Below are 20983 nucleotides of genomic sequence, written 5' to 3' on the forward strand. Positions count from 1 at the left end.
GGGGGGGAGGTAGCTCTCCTGGCTCCCGTCCTTGGAGTTACCGGCTGCTTGTGCTGCCCCTTACGATGCTTGCAGCCTTCCAGAAACCCCCCTTTTGCTCAAGGTGGCTTGCATGGCTTTTCCCTGTAGCCACACCAGCCTGTGGTTCACAATACATTCTGATTGAACAACACAAGGCAAATGAGTTGGAAGAATAATTGAGCAATAAATAACAATACCTACTGATTTCAGGGGGCAGTCCCATGGTCACAGTCACTCGCAGTGCGTACCAGGACTTCGGATGGCTGTTGGCTTTGGGGGCAAACATATGGTAAGATCCAGTGGCTTCCCCCATGCCAGGAAAGCGTGTCCTTGGTCATTAGCTTGTGTGCAGTACAGGGAGGTCTCAGCAGTTCTGGCCCCTCAAACGTTGCTTAAGGAGCGGTCAGCAGGAGGGTCACTTTCAGCACATGCTGCCTGTCAGTGGGGAAGGATTGCTGCTGCTTGCTGAAAAGCCTAGCTTTCTAAAATAACTTGCTGATGGTGACTTTCCGGGGAGGAGGGGCTTTCATCTGTGGCTTCTGAGTGGGGGGGGACCCAATTACCAAGTTGTCCTTTTCTGAAGTGCTAATTTGCTTCAGACCACAGCAGTCCTGTTTGTTTCTAAGCACAATGGAAGCAGTGCAGCAGCCTGGAGTGCCACTGCCACACTCGACTCTTGGTGTCTCTCCAGTCCTTTTCTGCCTGTCGGGTCCCCGTCCCACCTCTCCATCCCATGCCCTCTCCGCAACCTGAGGGTGCAAAGTGGAGGTGCCCGTTGACGTGTCCTAGATGAGACTTGTTTGCTACAAAAGGACTCTTTGTGATCACACATAGTTGGCAAAACCAAGCGCAAGGTGTCACAGGATGTACATAGTTAATAACACAGCGCCAGGAGGGACTCCTCTGTTTGCGGGGAGTGGGTTATGGGGATGCGGTAAGGTGTTCACAAAGGCCTAGAACACCGGGTAAAATGCCAGTCACAAGAGATCTGTGGAAAATCCTAAGCACGTTCACAGGAGGACGAAGTGATTACTGTCTTGGAGTGTCGGGAAAGGCCTCTCGGTGCAAAGGGCATCGAAGTTAGGCTTGGAAAGGCAGGCACGACCTGGCTGGGCGGCCGTGGGGCAGGAGGGCCGGGCACGTGGAACCAGCAGGCGCCACGCAGGAGCGAGCTTGCCAGGGGCAGCTGTGTCATGTCAGGGGTAAAAAGTGGAGCTGTGTTTGCCCCCATCACCAGGACCAAGAGCTAATTCCAAGGAGCTACGCACCCGTTTTATAGGGAATAGATTTCTGGTGCAATGCACCATTTACTAATAGCACCTTCTTAGATACTTTCTTTTTTTGCTTCCAACGTCTGTCAGGTTTTTGACAGAATCTTTGTCTATATGTGAAAGGTGGGAAGGTTGCCTGTACAGGTTTTATGAATTTATCTTTAACCAGCTTCACTGATTCTTAAAGTGAGCCAGGATGTTTGACTCTAGGTGAGAAAAGGTTGAGAGTGTGTTTGCCTAGGGAAAATAAAGGCATTGTGATAATAAAGCAAGAGCTCCTTCAAGTGCCGTATCCCCCTTTAAAGAACCCAGCTCGTTTTTGTTGCAACCTCATTACACCAAACAGGTATTTCTGTTGGTCTTCATGTGACAAAATTATGTGACCTATCACTTCTTCTTTGGAGATCAAAAGAAAATACAACTTGGAGTCTGGGAAAATGGTTTCCCTGGTGCCTGTGTTGCTAACGCTCCTATTCATTCATGTATGAAAATCCAGGGAGATAATTGTCTGGGAAACACACAAAGCTTCCGGGACAATAGTCAGGATCAGAATGACTTTTCAGGCAATTCTGCCTTTCCTGCTGGCTTCCTATCCATAGGACTTCTGTCCCATGGTTGCCTCTGGAGATTCTGTGGGAGTACCCAGAAAGCTGTTTACCTTCTGTTGTCACACTTCCCAGGGCGACCCACTCCATTTTGGGCAATGCCTATTATTAGAAAGTTCTTCCCTGTATTGAGACAAAAATCTGCTCCTCTATAACTTTCCCCAATACTGGCTTAAATATAGACTTCTGAGGACTGACCTAGAAACACAGGCACCACATCTAACACTGCTTGCAAAACAAATGCATTCAGAGCTCCAAACAAATAATGTATAAATAATCTTCTGGGGCACGACCCCATTCATAAGTTGGCACATGCCCAGTAGTGGACACGGCAGGCGTGCGCCAGGAAAGGAGAAGGGAGAAGACCGATGCTCGCAGGGTCAGTGTGTAGAGCCCATCTGTTCACACCCCTGCCTTTCCCCACGTTTCCTGCATGCTGACAACTAGAAACCGCTTTAAAAACGCGTGGAGATTGGTCCAGAATGCTGCTTTCCTCACCATTCACCTTAAGAAGCTCCTGGGGGGTGTACAGAAAGCTGGGCTTCTCTCTACATCACTCCCCTTCCTGGACCTCAGCCCTGGGAGCTCACTGGTTCTGCTCACGCTGCCGCGGGATGCAGGGAGTCGTGAGGGTGGGGGGAGCTGCCTTCCAGTCGCACAGACAGCAGTCTAACTCTGGGCTGTACCCCTTCTTAGCTCTGCGACTCCAAGCAAGTAGCCAAACCTCTCAGAGCCTCGGTTTTTAGAGCCTGTTTTTCATCTGCAAAACAGAGATCAAGAGTAAATGTAAAAGCATGTAAAAGCATGAAAGGAGCATGCCGTTTATCACAGGCATGTACACAGGTGACTGATTCCGGTCCGTGCTCTTGGTTTGTGAAGGACGGATCACCTCCCCCTTCCAGGCTGTGGGGCAGGCAGATACGTCACCAACCGCCTCAGCTGGCAACTCAGCCCACCGCTTTGGGTCCGCACTACTTTGAAAGTCACTGGCTCGGACTTCCACAGCCTCAGAGTGGGTTGCCCTCATATATATATTTTAGCCACAGCTTCTTGGTGTTTGGGTTTCCCCCCTCCCCCGCCCCAGGGTAAAACCCAGAACACTTTAGTTTCCTAAACTTGTCCCAGAACATGCTACAGTTTTCTGTTTGCATCTTTGATTCTTCAGATTGGTGGTCCTCACGTAGATTTGTGTGTGAAGTGTGTGATATTTAACACTTCCGGCTCATCCCAGCATACACATCAGGATATTTAGTCCCCATCCTGGTTCGTTTAAAGTATCAAGCTGTAGCTTGGAGCAGAACGTGTTTCCGTTTCTATAGATTTGCGTGCTTGAGAGAGGAGAAATAATGGGATAGCCTTTTAAAATAAATCAGTTAGTGACTAGGCCTGCAGGGTTTTTTTTTTTGTTTTTTGTTTTTTTAATTCTGGCCACCAGATTCTCAGGGTTGAGAACCAACCTGGCATTGTTGCCAGCATGGATGACACTGGCTTCTGGGCTTTTCTTACAGAGGAGTTAGGGGCACAGGTCAGCTACTTAAGAGGATGTTAAGAGAAGGCAGTGGTTGCGGGCCAGGGCTTTGAGTGCCTATTCTGCCACTTAGTGGGGATGACATCAGGCAAGGTTTATAGGATTATTACTAGATTGAGCTGGACAGAGCATTAAAGCACTTAGCAGCGTGCCCGGCACACAGTAAGCTCCTCCACCAACCGCCACCCGCCCCCCCCCCGCCACCCCTCACTGTTGTACATTTTTTGAGAGACAATGTGTGCTGGTATAAGCACTGCTCATTCTCTTGACTCCTAACCATCAATTATTGACCTCATGGAGTTATAGGATGTTAGAGCCTCGAATTACATTTCCATTAGTGGATCAGACCTAGCCATGCCTGGGCTCTCTCATTTAGTCCCCCTTGTGGTCACAAGCAGACGTTTGTGAAGCGGTGTGCTGGATCAGAAACGAATTGGCCAAGGAACGGGGTTTTATCTGAGTAAAGCTGCCTGGACCCTGAGAGTCAAGTCCACTATTTGGTTTCTTTAGTGCAATGTCAGTGACCATAGGTCTTCTGTCCTTCTGTCCTCCACAGCTCACACTGGCCTACCAGCCTGTCATCTTGTAGTCAATCACTTAACACATATTTACCGAGCACCTACTATGGGGAGGCATTTGTCTTGGCTTTGGGGATACATCAATGAAACAGGCAAAATTCCCCACCCTCATGGAGCTTAAATTCATTTGGGGAGACAGACCAAGAGAGTAAATCAAATAGCATTTGGAGATGGTAAGTGTGCTGGAGAAAAATAAAGGATGAAAGGGCATAAGGAATGCCAGAGAGGCAGGGTTCTAGTTTTAAATCGTGTCGTGAGGGGAAGGGCTTGTTCTCACTTGGAAATGAGAGATCTCTGAACTCCAGGCAGAGGAAAGAGCAAGTGCAAAGTCCCTGAGGCAGGAAGCAGGCCAAGAGTATTCTGGAGGAGCAAAAAGGCCCAGGAGGGCTAGAGCCGAGTAAGCACGGAGGGAGCCACTGGAGGTCCCATCAGAGGAACCAGGGAAGGGTGCACCGGCTCCCGCTCTGCAAAGTGGGATGTGTGGAAGGTTTTGAGCAAAGGGCAAGGGTAGAGACAGGGAGAGATGCCAGGGGTGGGGGCTGGGCCCAAGTGGCAGTGGTAGACATGGCAAAGTATCCTCTTTGTGCGTTTCTGGAATGACTGAATTATTTTTCTTTTTTTGCCAAGAACATGTGTTACCTAAAGTTAATTCCTGCGATACCCTGTCAATATCAGACATCTGAATAGTGCCCATGTCTCTTATTTGGTGGCAGTGTCACATATGCGTGCGATGTGGATATTTGAATATTGAGAGGAAGGTTAAACAAGTCACTAATAGAGATGAGTTTTTGTCTTCCCTTGAATCATCTCAGGGGAAAGTTCGGACCACCGAAAGACCACCACCACCTTACCATTTGCGTAAGAATCTTGTTATTGAACAGGTGGTTCTACTCATTTAAAAATGGGCCCTCTTCTGGCATTACGTCTCATCAGTGTCAAGTTCATCTGAAAAGAGGCAGGAGCTCGCCTATCCCCTCAGCCCCCATTAACACAAAGCCAAATCGAGCATAGGCCTTCAGGGATTGCCTTGCTGTCTACATTCTCGCTTCTTGTTTGCTTTAGATGTGTATATATACATGTAGGATTGTTGGGGGGTTTTTGGTATTTTGAAGATGATTTGTAAAAATTTTGCAAAGAAAATTTTCCCTTTTGTGCATAATGGAACTCCAGGAAAGCAAAACCTGTTCAACAACATAATCATGAGGGAGACCTGTGCTGTTCAGCCACAGATTGGCATTTAGAGTCCTACGTATGGAGTTGCTGATAGGAGTAGTTTATCCACATTCGTTCCCACCCAGCAACTCCCAAGGACATGGCCACTGGAAGGGAGCTCAATTTGAAGACGAGATCACCACAAGATTCAGTCCGCATTTATTGATCTCCCGCTGGGTGTTCACTGTGGGCACAGTGACTGGCTTTCAAATTAAAAAAACAATGGGAATCATCCTCAGACAAGCAGCGATTCTATTAAATGGGCATTAGGACAGTATGTCTGAACAACCTGTTGTCTTGTAAGATCAGACCCAGGTTGTGTGTGGGTGAGGCTCCGGTGGGTACAGAGGAGGTAACTGACCTTATTTCCTCCCACAAGACTCTGCAAATCATAATATATACACAATTAACAACACAAGATGGGATAAATGTGCAGTCAGCAGAAACTTTCTGTCAACGGGTATTAATAATATAGTTGCAGCTCTTGTTTGTAAGCTTACACTGACATGATCTTTTTTTTTTATATACCTCTTCTTATTAGTGTGGAATTTGATCCATCTTTTCACGGCACTGGTCCGCTCGTAGGTCACCTGAGGAAAGGAAGCACAGCACTTCTGTGGTTGCTCAGCCACCTGCTCACGACACTAAGGCTGTTTGTTGGTGTCCCTGGTGCTCACCTGCCTCTGTGTGTGTGTGTATGTGTGTGTGTGTGTGTGTGTGCGTGTGTGTGTGTGTGTGTGTGTGTGTCAACCGGGCCAACAGATTTTAAATCTGAGCGAGATCAACTTGGGGGTTCTGTGGAGGGGGTGTGGCACAGAGGGAATCCCCCAGACATTAAGCTTCTGTCACTTTAGCCACTGCAGCTGCTCCTGATTCCTAAGTACACAAATCTCCTCCTAAGTGGCTTCACTGCCCCAATTCTTAATAGGCACTCACCTATATGCCATCTATTTATATATCTGGGTCATCCGTGCAACCAGAGGTGTGAGCTACGCCCAGACAGACTTAACCTCTGCTTTGTTCACTCCCTTCTCTTACATGCTCCTAGATGCTTGAAGTTGGAGGAGGACACTCCCTGTTGGCGTAAATCAAACACCCAAGTCCAGTGGTCACCATTTTTAGGGAGAACTCGACAATACTTACCAACGGGGAAAAAAAATGCCAAGAAGCTCAGAATAAGCTGCCCTTAAAATTTCTCCCTGATACAACGGAACATTTCTCAACGTGCTAATAAGCATGAAGCGAAATTCTTTTTGGCTTCTGAGGCCTGCCTTTGTGGATTTGTTTTTTGTTTTGTTCTGGTTTGGTTGTTTATTTGTTTGTTGTTTGAGAGGGAGCAGACCTAAAGTCCAGAACCTTTTCGGCTGCCCATTCTTTCTCATTTCCTAGTAGGATATACAGGGTCCCTAATAACATGTTGGGACATTTCCTACGACCCTTTGTTGAATAGTGGAATTAATATAAGGTGGAACCGGTTGGGCTAATTCGAAAGGGGTCTAGTAATTGAAGTAGTAAAAGGCTGTGTGAGTGAAGTGGTCTTTACTATGATTTTAGCAGCTGTGTCACCTTGACTTCCTGTGATCGGCCTACCTCCACCATGTCTCCACCACGTCCGGACCCAGTTTTTAATTCAGGAAGGACTGCCAACAGTGATCCATTTCCACCGCTTCCTGGGCCCCTAGGACATTAGAGATTGTCCAGTCTCCAGCCAGCCACCTGCTTGGGGGCCCCTCCCCAGCTAGACTCCCGCAGGCTGAGTACAAAGCTCGGCCAGCACAGGCCCCGGGGGGACGCTGTTTACGAGCGTGGTCTGCACCCTAGCTAGTGGCGGGGCCTGCTCTTGGCCCCTCTGAGGGATGCTGGGCACCTCAAAGAAGCACGTAAAACTTTCGCACTGGAAGGGCTCCTGTAGGTGTTCCTGAGGCCAGTCCCGTCATTTCACAGAGAAAGAACGAAGGCACAGATCTGCGATGGGCGTGAACCGGTGGTTGCATATTTAAGGCCTCCGGGAGGACAGGAAGCATCGTTTGATGGAATTAAAGCATTCCTGGAGTTGTTTCCTATGACACGATCAGTAGCTTCACTACGTAAGCGTAAGTGAAGAAAGGCCTGTGGTGAGCCCACAGCCAGAGCTGGAATTCCTGACTTTTCACAGGGCTGTTCAAAGCCCTTTTCATATTTTCCGAAGCATCTATGTAGGATCCGTTAGACAGTGTGCGCATCAGACCCTGGCTGCTCAGTGACAAGATCCAAGCAGAAGCCAGAGTTTGTGACAAGTCACTGTGCGCTCGTGACCTAACTCCTGGAATTTGAATTCTAGGAATCGGCTACAGGACGACACAATATTGAAATATAAAATGCAATTGTAGTGGGCTTTCCCCGGTATACAAAAGACTACCGTGCCTGCCCGTTGGCATACTCGGGGCCCGTGAACTGTGCTGGCCTTTTGTTTCCCAGAAGTGTTTAGAGAAGGAAGAAGTCCCTTTCTTCGAGTCTCCCACTTCTCCTGTTGGAAGCCCCCTTCACAGACTTGTCCATTCGGTTCTGCATCTCCCCCCTCTTCCCCAAATTCCGGCACCAGTTCCCCACATTCTAGTGATGGCGTCCTTCCCACCATCCTCTGCTTCTGTTTCCTAAGACACAATGGTCCCTCAGCTGTCACTTCTGGCCTCAGCCCTGACTTGCCTCTGCGACTCTCTCTCAGACTGCAGTCGCACATCCACGGGTGCCTTCTGAATATTCCCTGCGGGGCCTTTGGTCACCTCAAATCCAATAGAAAACAGGGCCAGGACTGGATGGTCTCTGAGTTTCCTATTGGTTCTCAAACCCAGGTTTAACAAACCCGTGTTTAAGATCATCTCAGTTCTCTCCCTTTCCTCAAACTTCCCCATCCGCTTTTAATGATCGCACTAATCTCCCCATTATGTAAGTTGTATAATGTGTGCTCTCTTCCACATACACTGTAGCCACAAAAGCCAGGGAGCAAAAGGGTTGAATTGGCTGACATACTCGCTGAGAGAGGAGCAGCTCAGAGCATATGTCTTCACTGCTCTCAGGATGACACGGGCATCTTCATATAAAAAGTAAGGCTTGTTGTCATGCTAGTGACCCTTATACGTTTTTGAGCGTCTCTTTAAAACTGCGATGCATGACCCCCCTGGGCAGCTTTTTCTTTCCTTGTCTTCCCCGGCAACCAGTTGTCACCTCGGAGAGCTGGCGGAACAGTAGGCGTGGAGTCCACACATGAGCCGACTTTCCTACTCCCACTGCTGACGGTTTGTCAGTCACGGGGAGGACCTAATAAACTCTCTTGTGTTCCTTTGCCCAATGGGCACGTCCCTAAATAGATTTCAGAGTGAATAAGCACGACGACATGGAGATTCTGATTTGGTGCATCACAACGTTAGAGCTGCAGGGAAGCACTGGACATCAGGCCTCTCCACCTCCTGATCTTACTGAAGAGGGGACGGAGGCCCAGGAAGGTTAGGTGAACTGCCCAAAGTCACACAGCTGATTTGTGACAAACGGCGGCCCCAGCCCTGGTATCCTGACTCCCAGCCCACAGCTCTTTCCTTCAGCTGCCTTTTAAACATACTGGCTCCCCTGCGGCCCCTCATCTGGACAGGGCTCTCCAGCCCCCTGGAAAACCCCAATAAATTCCGCCTCCTGGTCCAAAACAGTGTTTTCAAAAATACTCTGTTATACAATCTTAAGTTGTAAATGTGATGGATCCGCACCCTTACTACTTCAAGCTTAAAGAGAAAACCACGACGTGGTGGAAACTGCTGATTTGTCTGCCTTCCTGTGTGTTTTATCCACACGCACAAAATCAGGTCAGAACACCTTCCAAGCCGTGCAGAGATGCCCTCCCCCGCAGCCTCCTCAGCATCACGCTTCAAGGAAGAATGGGCAGAAGGAACAGTTTGCTGGTTCCTTCTGAAAACCTAACTCCTGAGGACCCTCTATTTTCAGGATTTAATCACTGTTTTAATTATTACTTAGTTATATTTATTGTAATTACTGTATGTATGGAGTTTCTGTGCCATGTGGTTTTTCTGAGGTATAGAATCGTCTGGAGTGGGGGAAGAACATTTGACAATGCCTCTGCTCTGCACGGAGTCGCCAGGGGTGAATGAACCTATAGACCCCTAGGATGAGTGAACCTTGGCTTTCACCTAAAATGCTATCTAGCTGAGATTTCGGCCCACAACTTCTCCTGTGTGTTTCTTTAGGCTGGCTTTAGTTCCTGTGCTTTGTATCCCATTTGGCTTCTTAGGATGGGGTGTCTTCAGGGTGCCTGCGTGGCTCAGTCGGTCAACAAAGTCGGTCCAACTTTGGCTCAGGTCATGATCTCACGGTTCATGGAATGGAGCCCTGCCATCGGGCTGTGTGCTGCCAGCTCAGAGCCTGGAGCCTGCTTCGGATTCTGTGTCTCACTCTCTCTGCCCCTCCCTCCATATCTCTCTCTCTCTCTCTCTCTCTCTCTCTCTCTCTCTCAAAAATAAGTAAACATTAAAAAAATTTTTGTTGAAGGATGGGGTGTCTTCGAGAGAGCTTGTGGTTCTGTAAGTCAATTTTTCATTGTCTTTTCTTTAATTCCATAACACGTGGGTTCATGAGCCCCACCTATAAGAACAGATACACATTATTCCAACGGTGACACAAGCGTGTATTTAGCATCTCATACAGTTAAAGAAATAAAAAATACAGGGACTTTGCACCATCAGACCCATACCAGGCATAGCCTTTCACGGTAAGACAGGAGCTGCTGCTGCTGCTGCTGCCGCTTAGTCAGAGGGCTGTGGTCTGTGTGCAGAAGAGGCAGCGGGCCCAAGTTCAATGCCTGTGGGCGCGTGAGAAACATAGAAGCGCTGTATCTCTGGCTCCCCTCTGAGGATCAGGACGCTGCAGGGACAATTGAGAGACTTCCCTGCATTAGCTGTGTTGACCTGGCGGGAGCAAAGGACAGTGCTGATCTCTGCCACTGCTACCCCAGTATCCACTTTAGAATGAAACCAAACCTCAGTAAGTCTCTTCCAGAGCGTTTTGGACACCCCGTGATATACTGGCAAACCTACCCGCGGTATCCTTTCAATGTAATTTTAAGGTAATGTGAGCCATCACATTTCCTAGTTCTGATTTACCTTTTCTACTGCTACCATTATAAGTTTTTTTGGCCTCATCGCCAAGCCTAAATTAGAAGTAGTGGGGGTACATCGCTATCTGTATATCTTGAGCTGCACAGGAAGCACACAGAATATGTCGAGCCACCCCGGGATGCTAGGAACGATATGAGACTGAGCCTCAGCCTGGCTACTGCCGGCAGGCGCTGGGCCTGCCCTCCTGGCTTGTGGTTGACGTGAGGGTGTATGGGAGCCGGCGGTACCTTCCCCAGGCCACTCGTGTGGGCTCTGATCTCCAGGCTCTGATCTGTCCCCTCTTAAGCCACACCGTTGGCTCCTTGCTAATGGAGTCTTCCGAGAAAGAAACATAAATTCCTTGAGAAAGCTAAAGCAGTGACACAATGATTGGCTTAGAAAGTTCAGGTGTCTGAGGTGCCCGGACACAGAATTACTTTGGTGAGCCCTGAGCCTCGCGTGTGCTTGTAAAGGTAAACGCAGGGGTGAGTGTGCGTGGGTGGGTGCTGACAAGAACCAAGGAGAAAATGACACAGACAACGAAGACTTTTGCATTTGACTTGTCTTTGTATGTTTCTTTTCCTTGGTAAGAAGCATTATTATAGTAGACAAAAAGAGAAAGCACTAGATTGTGTGTTACGGAGCTTCAGCCCTTTGCCGGTAGTTTTTTCCTTCAACAGCCTGGCACTTTCGTCCACCAGCACTGCCACCAGCAAGTAGGGTTTTACTCACTGCAGGGCGCACCGCAGCCCAACCTTCTCTCCCTTGTCCATCTCATCGTTTCTTCTTTGCCCTTAGCATTATGATTTCCCCGAATCACAGCACCTGCCTGGATTGGCATTCTTACCATTTCTGAGAGTTCCTAGCAGAGATTCAGAGAGTATGGCAGGGAGATGGCTAATATGAAACTTCTTTCCCCTCCTCACATCCGCAATCGGCTGTGTATCCGTCCGTGCAGCAGACACACAGCTCCTGCCCTCGAGGGAGGTCACAGTCCTGGATGTGCACAGGAGGAGGAAAGGGCGCAGCACGACCATGGCATAAGTTGTGTGTAAGGAGGCTGGGAGGCGTGGGCACAGTATGCCGAACGAGCTTAGGATGTAGATAGGTAGTGATAGGAAGGGGGAGAATTCTAGGTAAGGGGATCATCACGAGCAAACTTTGAGAAGCAGTAAAGCACAGGAAGTACACGGAGAACAGCTCCATTTTACTGGAACTACACGGAGTGCAGAAAGACTAAGGAGGGAGATGCGGCTGCAGAGGTGGGTCCTGTTTGTGCAAAACACCTTGCATATGTGGGGCTCGGGCTTCCAGACGCAGAGCCGGTTGCTCAGGGATCTTTGAGTGTGAGAAGAGCAACACTGGAGAAGGTCTTTTCTCTCCGGGCTGTTCTTAGATTCCTACTAGAGAGGTGCTGGGTGGAGAAAGGGCTCCTTAGAGGGTGACTGACCTGGTCAAGTTCAAGATACTGGATGGCTTTTCTCCCATACAATGTGGCGCCCACAGTGTTGTGTTTCTTTACGTACATTGGCAGTCTTTAAGAGGTACCTCTGAGGTCTGCAAAAATAGCCTTTTAATTTTAATGTAATTTACATTTTATGAAGATTTTAATAAGTTGTTATCATAGGTTTTGCACCTTACATGAGAGAGATGTCCTATACAAAAGCAGTGGTTGCATTCTGAGAAAGTACTTTTTGAACGGAGGAAAGGGATAGAAATGTTGATACCGTTAGCCTTAAAAGCCAGATTTCTGTTAACTTTGATATACTGCATTCACTATTTGTTATGATGGTAAGTGAACTTGATGAAATGACTGGTCCCAGAAATCTAAGCTATCAGACTCTCATGTTTGGTCACTAAAGCCATCGCACCCCAATAGCAACTGGCAGTAGGTGTGTAGAAACGAGCTGCTCAGTGCATGTCTGAAGAGTTACTGAATCTTTGGAGGCAGTCACATGAAATAGCAAGTCTGTGGATGAGACATATATTCAGCCTGAACAGCGACTGGCTTAACTGAGTTTTTAGTTCTGTTCAGAACATTTATGCTGTGACATCTACAACATTAGGCAGTTAACGGTAGAGTGGGAAGCAGAGGCAGAGGTTTTTCTCTGGTTCCATTTTAAGGCCCCTCACAGTATTCACCCGATGGAGCAGCTTTGTAAGTATATGACATTCAAAGGACTCTTATGAAGAAGAGGTTCTAAGACCCAGAGAAATGAAATCTATGTGTTTGGCAATGAATATTTAGTGTTTCCTCTGTGCCTGGCGCTGTGCTGAGCATTGAGTGATAAAAGCTCAGGCACTATCCTTCGTCCCTAGTGTTCACTGCATTCTTACCCCTAATGAGTGGAGAGCTCAATTTTGATTCTGGTGGATAAAAAGCATTTTATGTTTCCATTTTATGCTTCCATGTGGCAGAAGAGGCTGTTCATGAGAGGTAGTTTCTTTAGCAGCCACCAGGTGTCAGCAAAGGACTTGAAACTCTTGACCGCGTCTGCATTCTTGGTTTTCTGAACTCCCCGAGGCCCCCATTGGAACTTTTCAAAGGCAGTAGACCTGCACTGGGCCACTTTCGCCTAAATATTAGTGTCAAATGCTTTCTCCTCAAGATTGCATCACACTTATTCACCTTTCCCTTATAAAACTAGCACTAGTCCCTCGATCTTTTTCTGATTTAAAGCTTCTAATTCGGTCTTTTCGCAGTGATGGTTCTACAGAGTAGAAGGCAATCGTGGTGGGGGTGGGGGAATATCACCAAGCTCTTGCTTTTTCCACTCATCCCTTCCACCAAATAGAAGAGAAACAGTCTGATGGTGGAGCTTGGTGGATCCAGACTGCAGAAGGAGTTTTCAGAGTGTACAGGAGAGAGGCCCAGGCATCTTCACTGGCCCTGCCATCTGGCTCCTCGTGTAGCATGTATTTGGGACAGTGTGTTGATTGACAGGGGAAACCTTGGCATGGTGGGTATTGGTTTGTATCATACGGCTTTGCTCCCGTTTCTCATCTCATCACGTCCCCTCGCTGGGATGGCCAGGCGGGACAGGAAGCAGAGGCATTTGGTATAGGACATTGGGCGATAGGGTGGGACAAAACTGGGGAAGGCTCTCCCTGGACACCCGGGCTTCTCTCAAGCTTCATGCGGTGTCAGAAGAGGTGGCCATTAGAGGGATGTCAGTTTGAATGAGCTGCTAAGCTACTGGGAAACTGAAGGAGAGACCAGCTGGGGAGATAGAGACAGAAAGTTAAGTGCTGGCTTTAGCCACTGATGCTGCTGGGTTGTGTGGCCTGCAGGGGAGGGAGAGTAAGGCATAGCATGTAGCCCCAAGTCTACCCCCTGAAGTAAGGGCCCGATTGATGCAAGGTTCTGCAGTTTAGACATGCTGTGGGGATTTCCTTTGGACCGATCAGCGGGATTTGCCAAATCGCATTACAGCTAATTCCAGGAACTACTCAGATGCTTCTGTTGTTTTGTATTGACTAAAGCACTGTAAATAAGGAAGTGTATCCATAGGGATTCAAAAGTATTTTGAATGTTTTGCTTTTGTAGAGATCTTTGCTATAATAGTGAAAGAAAATCATCTTGCTCCTTACAACATCATGCGAAATGTCCTCAAAATGTACCATATCCAGAGGAACCTGGCTAGCTCAGTCTGTAGAGTGTGTAACTCTTGATCTCAGGGTCATGAGTTCAAGTCCCACATTGGACATGAAGCCTACTTTAAATTAATTAGTTAATTTTTAAAAATCGTACGAAAGCCACACATGCTATTGAAGAGGGTGGCTCAGCACTGGGCAGCGGCTCTCCCAGGGAGGGCTCTCACACCTGCATTGGCATGCAGTTTTAATTCTCTTTAATTTTTTTACAAGTTTATTTACTTATTTTGAGAGAGGACAGGGGAGGGGCAGAGACAGAGGGGGGCAGATGATCCAAAGCGGGCTCCACGTGGACAGCAGAGAGCCAGATGTGGGGCTCGAACTCACGAACCGTGAGATCGTGACCTGAGCCGAGGTTGGACGCTTAACCAGCTGAGCCACCCAGGTGCCCCGCATGCATTTTTTTCAAAACCGTTTTAAAGACAAAGTTTCTTATTATCAGCTTGACTTCCAGTTCATGTGATAACTGCCTGTGGGTTTGTGTAAGGGACAGGTCGAATCGTATAAAACAAAAGGGTGTTTACACTGTGATGCCTTTGAGCCACCCGTCTCCCACATTTCCCACTGCTCCGGGGACTCCTGCAGCAAGTGCCACTTGCCCACGGGAACGTGAGTCTTAGCATCCAGGCCACATCGCCACGTCGATTCCCAGCTTCACAGTTTCACGCTCCCTTCTCCTCCCTGCTCTTTTCAGATCACTGGCGTGATCCTGCTGGCTGTTGGAGTCTGGGGCAAACTCACTCTGGGCACCTACATCTCCCTGATCGCTGAGAACTCCACAAATGCCCCCTATGTGCTCATCGGGACCGGCACCACTATTGTGGTGTTTGGCCTGTTCGGATGCTTTGCGACATGCCGTGGTAGCCCGTGGATGCTGAAGCTGGTGAGTGTGTCACGACATAATACTGCTTTTTCGATTACTTTTTGAAACCACAGAAATCACACGAAAGTGACATGGCCCTTCTTGAAGCCACAGACAAGACCTTCATAGGCGTTGCCTCTAATTTTAGTCCAGACCCTTGTCTAATCCACCGTCTAATGCCCTAGAGGGCAAAACAACCCCAAACACAGCTTGGCACACACATGCAGACAGCCAGTTCTCGTCCCTCGAAGTGGGTGGTGACAGAGCAGTGGCCAGTGGTTCCACGAAGCCATTTATATCCTCATGGCAAGACGCCTTGGGTTAGTTTTGAAGTGTTTCTCCCAAGTCTCTTCAGGTATGTGACGTGCAGCGTGGGCGGGCAGCACCCCTAACATGAGCAGCCTTTCCTCTCCAAGTTCCCACTGGAGCAATACTTCCTGCCTCCTTGAACTTGTCCGTGCTTGGCTGAGTGGGCCCACTCTTCTCTGAACCTGCACACCCGAGCTCAGTGCTATGGGAGTCGAGCTAAGCCAGAGCTTCCCTGCTCGACAGAGGGTTGGCGCAGGAGCAGATTTTGACTGCCAGCCCAGCGCTGGGCGCCTTTACTATAATAGGACACTCGGCGTGATGTTCCCCAAAGGGCAAGGGGCAGGCTGCTGAAAGGCTGTTACCATGATTCTTAACGTTCTGGTGGACTCATTGCCCAACTGTCTACCCCCTGCCCGTGCTCACTGCCTATGCTAATAAGAGTTCATGTTCAAGGATTTTATAGATAAAAGGTAGCAAGGGCCTCTCCTCAAAAGAACAATTTGTTTGAAGAGATTGATTTCAGATGTCTCATTTTGTGAAAGGGGAGAGTGGAGAGTCTGTCCGCGCCGTGCTGCCCATACTTCCTTGTTTAGCCCTAGAGTAGAGGACATTTCATACCCTCTAGTGACAGAGATGGGTGTGATGATGACTCTCTCCAAAGGAACCACCTTCCCAACTGGCACTGATCAGTCCCTCTCTCGACAGCCTCACGGAAGTAGTGTTTGATTCAGCCACTTCTATCCTGCAGACCACGCAGGAGGTTGATGGCCTGGCCACCACTGATTCTTCCGGGTTGGTGGAAAAGCCAGAGCAAGGCCACATTGAGGCATTTCTGCTGCTGTCACCTGCTACTCTATGCTGGCCTCCCGAGTCTTCCTTCTAGTACTTCTGAGAAGCACTAGGATTTCTTTCTGTCTGGTGTGATAGTCCTCAATTCTGGATGCCTGCTTAAATCACCTGGGCCGCTTTTGAAAGACACCTTCACCAGGGTCCCACCTTCAGCCAACCGAACCAGACTCCACAGCAGCGAGGCCAACCGCCACAGTCTCTAAAAGCCATTTAGGAGATTCCATCCTACAGGAAGGTTGAGAGCCTCCCGTTCAGTACAACAAGTAGCAAGGGAGGATTAACTTGAAAGGACCAGAAAAGAAAGATGGCTAGGAATTCATCCGTCCGAACAAGAAGGGAGGAGACCTGGCTTACGTCTCTAGTGGCCGAGATGTAACCTCTTTGGGCCTGTCCCCATTTGTGAAAGAACAGCATTGGACTAACTCACCAAGGTTTCTTCCTGAGTGAAGGGAGATAGGAGAGGGGACACAACAATGGAACAGTTCTCTCTGGACTCTGCTGAAGGTGGTTTCAAACCACTCTGCCATGTTCTCCTAACACATGCGAGCTCACTAGCAGGTGAGCCTTTGGAGAGAACTTCTTGAGGTTTTGTTTAGTTTTTAGCTTTGGCCTTTAAAAGCCATCAGCTGGTGTGGGGAGAGCTGGGATGGGAACCCGGGGATGTCTCCTTCCAAAGCCAGGACGATTTCTACTACGGTACTTTCATCTCGAGAAAACTCGCCCCCTACCACCTGTATTTAGTGTGCGCTCTTCACAGTAGGCTTTTGGCCAGGGCCTTCTGAAGGAGAAGCAGCTGTTCTCTGGAAGCTCCTAGAAACCGGGAACTTCCCAGCGACAGGAAACTGCTGATATGGCTGATAAGAGCGGAAGTCACTTGATTAACTGTCTGTCAGTCTAGAATTTTATGGTCCTCATTTAACCTCATTAACTGCAAAACAACTGAAGATAACTATTTCCACTTTATGGAGGCCCAGATTGGCTGCCTCTTTCCTAAGAGTTAGTCCACAACAAAGCTAGGACGTAAACCTACGAAGACTTCTGACTACAGAGTTGAATGTCCTTTCTCCCACCTGCCTCTGACAGTTACTTTCCCACAGGACTTTCTGGTGGATTCTAGGCCTGGTGTGAGACTCTCTCTAGAGTCAAATGTGTTTCTTATTGTATTTTATAGTAAGTTGAGAGACAGATGTCATGTCCATGGGGCGTTCTACTCATAACTGTGTTTGCTATTTTGTTTTATTTTTTTTAAAGTCTATTTATTTATTTTGAGAGAGAGAGAGAGAGAGACAGACAGACAGACAGAGAACCAGCGGAGGAGGGGCGGAGAGAGAAGGGACCGAGGATCAGAAGGGGGTTCTGTGCTGACAGCAGACAGCCCGATGGAGGGCTTGAACTCATGAACCATGAGATCATGACCTGAGCCGAAGTCGGAAGCTCAACTGACTGAGCCACCCAGGCGCCCCTGTGTTTGCTAGTTTAGTGGCCATGCTTTAAGTGTACGTAGAGACTTTTGTTAATATTTGCTACAAAACTGGCATTTTAAGCCAATATTCCCTCCTTTTAACATGTGCCACTAGCTGAGAAAAATAGTTTATGATCTTATGCACATACGTACTTTATAAGCAAGTAACATGACCATGTACAGTCGATCCAAATTCTAAAGCATCACCTAGGAGCATTCCAAACATTCCATTTTATTTTGAGATGAGAAGAAACAGATTGTAAGACATATGCCTTGTAGGAAAAGAGTCACTTCTCTTTCCTTTTATCTGCTTTTCAAAGTCACAAAAATGGAAACCCTTAATGTCTCATAAGTACCATGTAATTCATCCCTGAACTTAGGCACACGTGTGTGCACACGCACACACACTCAACTTGGAAAGTACGGGAAGCATGAAATGAGTAAGAAGCACTAAGGGTTTCGGATGCTTATGGAGAGTGTTAGTAGTACAGCTTCTTTGCTTTTTAAAGACTATCGACTCCACACACTGTGCAGAACAAGACAGGTACGGAGCCCACCGGCCCCTGCTGTAAGTGCTACATTCAGGCACGATCACCGTATCGAGGAAGAACGTTGACCTGTGCGCGTTCTGGTCTTTCTGTCAGGATGGGATTGGTACAGTCACAGAGGAAGGGGTTTGGAAGCCATTTTATTAGCTTTGCTCAAGAAAACTGGAGGGATTTGCCCATCTGAAGAGAAGCAGCAGGTTGGCACCATGGCTGTGTTCCCACATACGAAGGGCGATTGTGGAGGAGCAAGGTTGGGCTGGTGCTTCTAGCTCTTGAAAGCAGTTCTGACACCAGGGAGTAGAAGTTGCAAGGAGGCAGACTGTGGCCAGGAGAAAGAAAGCCTTTCCAGCGATTGGAACGGTGTGAAAACTGAATGGGCTGCAAGGGGCGCGTGGGTGGAGGGACTAGGCTGGGCTCACAGATGCTAGAGGAAGGGTGCATGCAGGTGCCGGCTGACCATCATGACCGAGGTGGTCTGAAGGACTCCCGGACGGGGCAGAACGGTGTCCTGCGACCTCCAGAGCACTTTCCCACTCGACAATTCCGGCATCACAAATAGTGCATACCTGAGTTATAAAAAGCCCTTCCAGATTTCTCCTGGTTGAGCCCAGTCTCCGGATGTGCTCTCCTTAGCATGTGTGGCCCAAAATGCTCGCGCATATTTAAACAGACACGTTTCTATATTGAGGCTCATGTGGGGAAATCTGGACAAGGGTATTTTTAAGCTGTTCCTAAACTTTGGGGAATATGAGGATTTGTGTGATTCCCTGTGATAAGAAGTTAGCTACCCGGAAGGAACACTCATTTCCATCCTGACGTGTCTGACTCTGTCCCTGTGTGCTTGGTTTTCAGTATGCCATGTTCCTGTCCCTGGTGTTCCTGGCCGAGCTGGTAGCTGGCATTTCAGGGTTTGTGTTTCGTCATGAGGTGAGTATACACGAAGTACAGAACTCACTGAAAGGGGCTTTGGGAGGAGGATTTCTGAAACCTCTCAGAATGTGTAAAGGGCGCATATGGGCTAGCTGGCATCTCCGGTGGTATCGCTGTTTTCCAAATGTCACTTAATATGGGCTGAAATGCCAATAAAAATCTAAATGCCGCAGGAATTTCGCCAAACTCAAAACCTTAGTTGTTGATCCTCTATTTCTTGATATAGCTACTGCATGAAATGATTCTCCACCCGGTTTTAAAGCAAGTGACCTTCAAAGTAGATTAAATACTCCTTTTAAAATAGCAGCTTCAGCAAGGCCCAAGATTTCTGTGATTGCTTGGTATCCCCCAAACAGCCTGGGCTCCACTGTCTCCTCCCCAGAGCCCTGGGGGCCACCCCCTGCCAACTGGGAGGGTAGAAACGGAGGCCAGATGCTAGGAGCCTTGTGGAAGGAGAGAAGGCAGTCGTGATCTGAAACCCCTACAGCGCTTTGTTTCTAATTCACATGTCCTATTTTAGACTTCGAAAGCTGGAGAAAAAGGATTTTGAATACTGTTTTGTGATCGTGATGTAGTTTCAAGGACACTGCTGGCTGTCTGGTATCGTGTGTGGCCATTCTCACCCATACTCTCACTGTGGCTGCTCTGTTCAGACCATGGGGAGCCGCTCAGGCAGAGCTAAGACGTCCTCATGCTGTCTGTAGCCACCGTGGTGTTGCCTTTCAGACATGTATAGTGGTGATAGGTCAGGCAGGGTAGGTGCTACGATAAAGGGCTGGTTCTGACAACCCCCTCCCCCCGCCCCAATAGGCTGTTAGCACACCCTGTAAATAACAGTAAAGCCACAAGTAGATACGCGCATGTTAGAAAGGAAAAGAAGCGCAAGACAGAGGTGGAAAAGACAATGAGGCTGTTGAAAGTCTGGCATGATCTGTCCCAGACCCTGGTTCTGTGCTTGACCAAGTTCAGTTCCCAGTCAGCTGGCTTATGCACTTTCTGCCCCTTTCCCCTACTTGCTGTGGTTTTCCCCTTACCAGAGGTGCAATCTCAGGTGTCAAGGCTGACTTCTAGAACCCATCTTGTGCAGGTGCCGTATCTGGAATTAGATTCCCCATTCTTATTCTCAGGTGAGGTGAAACCTGATGAAGTCACGGCCTCGGCAGCCCTAGAGGTACCCCCAGTGGGTGTGCGAACCACAGATGCAGCCAAGCCCTTGCCCCGTTCCCCCCCAATATACTGCCGTGACTGGGCTCCACTAGGGTTGGGGGGGTTCTCTCAGTGGTCCCTGATACCCAGTGCCTGGGCCCCCTTATCTACCTCCCCTCGGTGCATCTGAAACACTTAAGGGAGCTGGGGGGAGGGGGATGGGTTGCAATGCCACTCTGACCACCGGTGAGTGGAAGTCTTCAAAACGGCCCGGTTCTGTTTCTATGTGCACCTGCCCACAACAGACAACGCAGGTGCAGTGACATGAAAGGACACAGCCAGGTGTGGCATCCACCATGGCTTCGAAGCTCCATGTGACTAGTGCCCACTGATCTCTTCTTTATCCCATGGGCATACCATCCAGTATTTCAGCAAGGAACATGCCTAGTCAAGAGAGCCGCCATACTTAGCCCTAAGCTTCCCAGCAGGCAGTTATTGTCATCTGCTGTCCCCCCGACTCCAGAGTCATGTGGGCAATTGGGGGCAGTCTTACCCTAAGTGTGGAGTTGCCTGGTAACACGCCTGAGACTCTACCTTCAGCAGGTTTCCAGGGGAACAGAGCTCGAAAGTTACCCCACAGTCAAATGCGCTCACAGAGGAGGGGAGGGGTTTTGTTAACTACTTAGTAGTAAGAAAAGTTCATATCTTTTAGCCTCTCTTTTTGGCCCCTATAAGGACAGGTAAGTGAAAGTTGGTTGTGCCCTCCCCCTGTATGTTAGAACAGGGATCTGTTTCCCATCACAGCCACAGCAGACTTCCTGCCCTCCGGTGGCCTGTCCTTTGTTATTCTTCTGAGTAAGGGCGGGAAAA

General features: G+C 48.6%; 1 protein-coding gene across 2 annotated transcripts in view; it reads left to right on the forward strand.

Annotated features, from left to right (window-relative positions):
• Positions 1–20983, forward strand: part of TSPAN7 (tetraspanin 7) — a 127323-nt gene that overhangs the window by 88128 nt on the left and 18212 nt on the right. For both annotated transcript variants that reach the window (XM_040468887.1, XM_040468886.1), the window contains exons 2-3: positions 14702–14890; positions 18890–18964. In XM_040468887.1, coding sequence (XP_040324821.1) covers positions 14702–14890; positions 18890–18964 — 264 coding nt within the window. The remainder of the gene's footprint in view (positions 1–14701; positions 14891–18889; positions 18965–20983) is intronic.

Source organism: Herpailurus yagouaroundi, unplaced genomic scaffold, assembly GCF_014898765.1.
Source record: "Herpailurus yagouaroundi ecotype Mexico unplaced genomic scaffold, PumYag 67793, whole genome shotgun sequence".
Taxonomy (NCBI): domain Eukaryota; kingdom Metazoa; phylum Chordata; class Mammalia; order Carnivora; family Felidae; genus Herpailurus; species Herpailurus yagouaroundi.